Source organism: Acomys russatus, chromosome 4 (genome assembly GCF_903995435.1).
Source record: "Acomys russatus chromosome 4, mAcoRus1.1, whole genome shotgun sequence".
Lineage (NCBI taxonomy): Eukaryota > Metazoa > Chordata > Mammalia > Rodentia > Muridae > Acomys > Acomys russatus.
Genome location: NC_067140.1, coordinates 48,312,439 through 48,320,282, shown reverse-complemented (window position 1 = coordinate 48,320,282; position 7,844 = coordinate 48,312,439). Strand labels below are relative to the sequence as shown.

At 35.1% G+C, this 7,844-nt stretch overlaps 1 protein-coding gene across 1 annotated transcript; it reads right to left on the bottom strand.

Annotated features, from left to right (window-relative positions):
* Nucleotides 1–4,661: 4,661 nt before the first annotated feature.
* On the bottom strand, nt 4,662–5,633 carry LOC127188420 (olfactory receptor 4K3-like). The gene has a single exon (XM_051144885.1). It carries the CDS (start codon nt 5,628–5,630, stop codon nt 4,662–4,664), a length of 969 nt encoding a protein of 322 aa, XP_051000842.1. The 5' UTR covers nt 5,631–5,633.
* Between the last annotated feature and the right edge of the window lie 2,211 nt (nt 5,634–7,844).

Here is a 7,844-nt window from a genome sequence, read left to right as displayed (position 1 = left end):
TAAAGCAGATTTTGTCATTTTGAATCCTAGATAGTCTTTGTAAGTAGCTTATTTTATCAGCAGGGCTCCTGCCTTGATTAAGGTGGATACCAGGCTGGTCTAGGACACATAGAGATCTGCCTGCCTTTGTCTCCACTGTTTTGGGATTAAGGGCATGTGCCACTACTGACCTGATCAAATATTTCATCTCAATTTCAGTCAAATCTTGAAAAATTTTAAGCAGAAATCAGGCAAGAAAACTAGAAAATTCTAAGCCTTGTGTCAGTTGGGCCAATTCTGGCTTCAATAAAGAAGCTCCATTCATCATTCCTTGGAATTCAGTTGTTGCTAAATCGTTTAGGTGAACTCTTCCAGAAAGCTGACAAACATCTTGGAGCTAAAGAGCTCTGAATTCTAGCCACTCTCAACTCTATGGAGAAGAGTTCTGTTCATTCTTCCCTTCTTAGTGCTAGTAACTTAGCTTGGCATTGCTTGGCTTTCAACCTCTCTCCCATGAGCTTTCATAGAGAGGGTATGGAGAAGTGTGACCACAATTGAGCACACTATAAACAAATCCAAAACAACAGCCAAAACAAAGCCAAAAAAAAAAAAAAAAAAAAAAAGAGCCAGGACCTTCTGCCGTGGCCCCCTGCAGAGGAACCATAGCAGTCTCTATTTTATTACTTTTCTAGGCAGTTAACTCCATTCTTCAGGTCAGTCTAGAGGACTGTCAGCCTCCTAGTTCCACCTCTCCAACCTGCAATGTCTCTATAGCCATTGCTGCTCTGTGAGAGTTGAGCCCACAAGTCACTAGGAGCAGCACCTGTGAAATGCTCAGGCCCATAGATGTACCTGTGTTAGTCTGGCATACGTGCCTTTGAATTTTGAAGGGTTTGGGAAAAAAAAAAAGACAACAACAACAACAATAACAACAACAACAACAACAACAACAAAACATTGCCAAGGAACTGTTCTCAAGGCAGTTAGCTCTGCTTTGCTAAGTCTGCTCAGTTTTGTCTCCTGTCTGCCCTCAGTAGATTCTAAGCTTGAATTATCTCTCTGGGAGCTATTCCCCCTACCAAACTATAACAAAATATGATTATTAAGGGTGTGGATACTTAAATTTAGCTGGGTACCAATACGTTGTAGTTATTTTAGCAGTATGTCCTAATAATGCTTATTATCAAGCATATAATCATTATTATGGTAGTATTTTCTATCCCACTAGCAATCAACCATGACACAGACACCTGTTATATTTTAATAATAGCCTTAGCTAACCTGAAGCAGGGCAGATATTAATCCCCTAAACTACTTCCCATATCAAGGCAGGTATCCCATAACCTGCCCCAATCCCATGCCATCTGCTTCTAATAATTTCTATCAAGTTACCTCCCATCCATAATCCCAAATACCTACTAATGCTCTTAGTCTGGGCCAAATCTCCACCCACACCAGCCATGTTCTTTCTGCCTAGCCCATGGTGTTGGCCCCCTCCAGTTCTTCTCCTCCAGCTTCTCCTTCCCGAGATTCTCTCTGGCTCCCCCCATTCCTATCTCATTTTCCCTGTCCTGGTGTGTTGGGTCTTTATTGGTCAAACAGGTTAGGCTCTTAGGCAACGTACCATTACAGCAAGCAGTAATTAGGATAAAAATACATCAGATCAACCTTCAACAAGACACCACTGAGCATCTAAAAAAAAAAACAGATGTTACTAGGCTGTTCTAAATCCTTGGTAATGTAAGCCCTGCAAGCTGTGACACAACTATGGTTTTTATCTTTATAAAAGCTGTATTTCTTAGCTTGAATACAAAGAGACTTTCAAGAGGTCTGAGTTTGCTCTTGTTTTGGACATTAATAAAAATACAAAAACTTTTTGTTGGTATATTTAGCATGGGTGTCAGTAACTATCTCCTGTAGATCTACTTATTGAAACAAACAAATACACAAAAACACATAAAAAGAATCAATGTAAACTGGAATTGGCTCTTTTAAAAGAAAAAATTGGCAAACAACTTTCATAATTATCAGAATGAAGAGGATACTCAAACTAATAAAATTAGAGAAAAACAGTGTGACATTACAAGAAACATAAGATAAACTCAGAAAATCAAAATTACATACCTTATTACAACCTCTACCAAGGTAGAAAACTTAAAATAATTAAATTTGATATGTAGCTGATCTACAAAGCTAAGTAAAGAGAATATTAAGAATTTAAACAGCTCTACAACATGTAAAAATTGAAGTACTAATAAAAATTATATTTTGCTAAGTTCTAGACAAATTGACTTCAGAATTCTAGCAGAAATTAAAGATGAAATATTACCAAGTACTCCAAAAGTATTTTATAGAAATAAAGAGAATATTTCTAAACTTTTCTAGGAGCTAATATTGCTCTAATATCTAAACCATATACAGACACAACAAGAAAAACATAAGAAATAAAATGAAGAACATAGTTGCAAGAGTTCTCAACAAAATACTTTAAAAAATATAGGAAAACATCACAAAGCTTATTTATAGGGCTTGAGGAAAAGCACTAGCTGTTCTTTCAGGAGACTAGGTTTGATACCGATCAATCACATGGCAGTTCACAAACAAATGTAAATCCTTTTCCAGGATATGCTTATGCTGATGTCCATGAGCACCAGGCACACAAATGTTGCACAAACACTCATGCAGACATAAGACCATGACACACATAGAATATAAAATGAAAAAAAGAGTATTCTACATGATTATTAAGTTTTGTTTCATTCCAGAATTTTAGGGATGATTCAAGATGTGCAAATTGATAACTTCATAAAGTCATATGTGCTTAAAAGTTTTTTATGCCAACTTGACACACATTAAGGCTACCTGGAAAGAGATAAACTCAGTTGCAGATTCTAAGACAAATAATATAATAAGTAAAATACCTTGTTTGATCTCATAGAGCATCTGTGCACTTTATCTTTACTTGGAGGGATGCATTTCTTATTGCAGTCACACTTATGCTCATTAAAAATTACATGAACATAAACAATTTTAATTAGGGGTCAATTGGCTTCTCAGCACTTTGAATATTATTCTGCTTCCACATACATTACTGTCCACTTCTCAAAGCCTCTTTCACTATGGTTGGGAATAGAACAGATATATAGTTACAATAATGAGTATTTAAAGGGAGTTAGACAACATGACTAGTCTGCAAACTAATACTAGTAGAATCATTCTTTTAAAAATTGTATCTGACTCTCCTAGTTCTTTGCTTTTTCTCAGAAATATGGGTCTGGTCATAAATTCCTTCCAAAAGGAAAGGCTTAAAACACAATCAGAAAGAGGTGGTTTACTCCATAGGAGCAATGCCATTATTGCACCAGGGAGTAAATCTTTCTTGGCAGGTCATTCACTGTATGAAGATTCCATAAACATAGATTACACCAGTGATGTCATCTTTGTTAGTGGCCTACAGAGTACCTTCCAATACTATGAATGCGAGCCAGCTCACAGCTATCTTTGTCTCTTTGAAATTGATTTTTCTATGTCTTAGAGGCAGAAAATATTGTCGCTTCAGCAATAAGGTCACATTATTTAGTCCAGCTTTCTTGACCTATAAACTATAGTGCAATAACACAGTAAAAATTCTTACAAATGCATATGTTAAGAGGTGTGTTATATATTAATGAGTAAATCAAGTACAGATTGTTGTATTAAACAGTGAATTTGTGCACTCAGGAAGGCAGAGGCAGGAAGACCACTGTAATTTTGAGATCATCATGGTTGGTCTAAAAAGTGAGTACAGGCTGGCCAAGGGTAAATAAGAAATTAAAAAAAAAAAAAAAAACTAAAACCAAAACAACAGCAGCAGCAGCAACGCAGTGAATTTGTGCACATGATCCTTTGGGAGATTATATGTAAAATTTTTACACACATTCTGACAAAATTTTGTTCCTCATGACAGAGACAACTATGAGTATATCAAGAGGTCTCATTACTAAAGTTGTATTATGATATTAAGCTCATTGAGTTAAAAAAGAATATGCTGTAAATCCCACTGCTAATTCATATGTAGCTTATTACTTTTGTCTCCTTTTTAAAATTTTTTTCTTTTTTGAGATTTTTAAAAATTTTATTTTATTAATTTATTCATATTACATCTCAATGATTATCCCCTCCCTTGTATCCTCCCAATCCTCTCTCCCTCCCATTTCCCCCTTACTCCCCTCCCCTACGACTGTGACTGAGGGGGACCACCTCCCCCTGTATATGCTCATAGGGTATCAAGTTTCTTCTTGGTAATTTTTTTTTCCTAAGCTAGTTAGCATAGGTAGATATCTGTGCTAGAGAAAAGTGATGATGTTGTAAATTGGCAAGGGGCAATTTAAAAGCTTCAGGAATGTGGTATCTAGAATTATATTCAAATGAAGTTATTATTCACACAGAAAAACATAAGTTTGGCAAAGAAACATTTTGCTGATTTATGAAAGATGTCAGAGAATGGTTGATTAATGTTCCTGTACGAAGGATAATTTTATTTGTATTCCAGTGAATAACTCACACATTCCGCTGACTGATTACTAAGCATCATCATTTTATTCTAAGTACATTAATCCTATACATGAATTGGTACAGTGGTAAAAATATTGAACATAAGTAAATTTCCTGATTTTCACCTTATTCAGTGAGATTAGTCTCGGTTATTTGAAATATTTAGTACTGATTTCTGGATAGAAATTTCTGTTAGAATCCAAGTAGTTATTTACAAACCTTTTCATAGCATTTTTCATTTCTTTATTTTTCAGTGTATAAATTGTTGGATTTAGGAGAGGTGTAAAAACTGTGTAAAATACAGCAAGAAATTTGTCCATCCATGTGACACTGAGGGGCCACACATAGATGAAGATGCCAGGAACAAAAAGGATCATCACCACTGTGATGTGGGCAGTGCACGTGGACAGGGCCTTATTTGCACCAGCTTTAGAGCTCTGTTGAACAGTGACGAGGATGTTTGTGTAGGATATGAGCAACAGAATAAAGCAGGTTACAGCCACAACCCCACAGTCAGCATTCATTAAGATATCCAAGTCATGAGAATCCATACAGGCTAGCTTGGTTATCAGTGGCATATCACAGAAAAAACTATCAACTTCCTTCAGACCACAAAAAGGCAGCTCTACAATTACTACCATGTGACTCATGGCATGGAAAAAACCAGTTACCCAAGAAGTCAACACCAACCCAGTACATTTTTTCAAGTTCATAATGTTGAGGTAGTGGAGTGGTTTGCAGATGGCCACATAACGATCATAAGCCATAACCACCAAGAGCACCACCTCTCCTGCACCAATGCAATGGATGAAGAAGACCTGAGACATGCATCCTGAAAAGGAAATCGTCTTGTTTTCCCTGAGAAAGTCTATGATCATTTTAGGAGTGGTGACTGAGGAAAGCCACATATCAACAAAGGACAGGTTGGCCAACAAGAAGTACATAGGAGAATGGAGATGGTGGTCCGTGGTGATTAAGACCACTACAGCAATATTTCCAGTTACAATGAGTAGGTAAAGCACCAAAAACATCATGAAGAGTATGGCCTGAATACTCTGTGAATGAGCAAGTCCCAATAGCACAAATTCTGATACCACAGACTGATTCTCTCCATACATTTTATTCAGTGTATCTTTAGAAACAACCTTAAGAAAAAGAAAGGTCAATTAGAAGGATGTGGAAAATGATTTAATTATTTGAATCTGACATTCACATTGAATATTAACATCTACACACCTGAAATAGAAAGGCTAAATATAAAGACAAGTTTTTGCCAACTTTGAGAAACATTGCTGCCCAAAGTGAAAGCTAAGGATCCAAGTGCAATTGTCCAAGAAAGAAAGCAGCAGGTGTGATTGTTATGTACATGCCTTATGAGGACATTCCTCTTACAGCGGTGCAGAAAGCAAGCAAGATATCAATGTGAAAGCCTAGAACATGTCTGTGGTTTCACCAGTAAGTGAGTTTCTGACCATTAGTCCAATAAGAAACGGTCTGAATGTGTCAACAGCAATCATGACAATTCACAACAGAAATGAGGTTTATATTTTTTTTTCTGATAGGAATTACATTTAGTTTCAGTATAAAAATTCAGATAGGATCTTGTCATTTTATAAAACAGCATGTATTCCATCAGTAATTTCTGAGGCATCATTGAATTAAAATATTTACTTAAAGCTATAAAGTAGATGTTTTGACTTTATTGGTGTTAAGCTATTCAGAAAACCATATAAGAAATAAAGGTTTGGGATTGAAATGTAAAAACCAGCATAATAATACTTTATTAACAAAAATTTATCATAAGATTTATTTATTCAGCTAAATTGATTATTGAGCTACCACTGCAAAGACATGTGGATGTGGTAATCACGGAAAAAGATAACACATGTTCAAACCTGAACTCAGAAAGTTGAATTTAGTTCATTTTTGGAAGTAAAAAAAAATACTGATCCTGAATTTTATCAACTAATCTTCAGAATATTGTACTGAAATATTATGGTTTCCTCATAGGAGCAATGTATTATCTATCATCTGTTTTTCTCAATATGTCACTCATCCTTATTGTTTGAAAAAAGAAAAACATACATAAAATATAAGCAAAGGATGTCTTTGCTTGTCAATCTTGGATGAATCTGAACACTAAACTTTCAGCGGAACAGCAGTTATTCATGTCAAAGCACAGGCAGAGTGTCTATATTGATCTGTAATAGAAAATACTCAAGCTGGATGGTGGGAAATCATTGCCCATTTTCTCCCATCTTAAGTAATTTTTCTGGTGGTTTTAAATTTCTAGGTCTTAATTCTTTAATTTTGTGAGAAGTCTGCAGTTAAACAAGAGAGCAGATGAACAATGAAAGCTCTGTCATTATCATCAGGGTTTATTCACCTTTACTTTTTGGGGGAGGGGGGCTCCAAAGTATAAGGATGAAAAAAATGTCATAAACATTAGGTAACACATTTATTTGGAATAGAAGCACGATAGTAGATAAAAGTTTTATATGCTACAAATATATGTACTTTCCAGAGATTACCAGATTCTCTAAGGAAAACGTATTATTACTCCAAACAGGTCTGCAAAGCTTGAAACTTTTGATAATCTGAATTCTATCTCTAAATTGTTTTTTTTTTCTTCATCCTGAAAATTTCCAGAATAGCTTTTAAAGAACAATTCTGTATGTTCTAGAACAATTTACTTGGATGACAGAAATGTAGCATTTCATTGTTTATGATAGAAATTCACTGCAAGATGACCATACATATTCTTAGAAGACAATTATATATAAATATTTAACTATTTTACAATTAAGTTTTATATTGTTATTATTCAGAATCATGGAGGAATGGTCTATTACTTATTAATATTAATACAGATTTAGCATAGTTAGTTGATTAATTATAGATTTTTAAAGAAGATCTGATTTATATCTGTCTAGCAGTTGGTAATTTGTATAGTCTTCTTCAGAACCATTTGATTCCATGTCTCTACCTACAAAATTAACACATATAATTTGATACTGTATTGGGATTGTGTAAAAAAGAACGTACAAAAAAAAAAAAAAAAAGATTGGAGGGTGGGGATGATCTCAGTGCGGCTATGGTTGCTTGCATACGACCTGTGCAATATCAAGGCAACGCAAACAGCCAATATTTCAGGAGTCACTAAGTGGATTCGGTAAGTTAAAAAAAAAAAAAAAAAAAAAACAAAACGTGAAAACATAGAAAAGTGGGAGAGAAACATGGTGGAAGGTACTGGGGGAAGTGGAAGGGGTAGATATGAGCACTGTATCCATGTCTGATATTGTATGATTCTGTGACATTTTCAAAAAATAAAT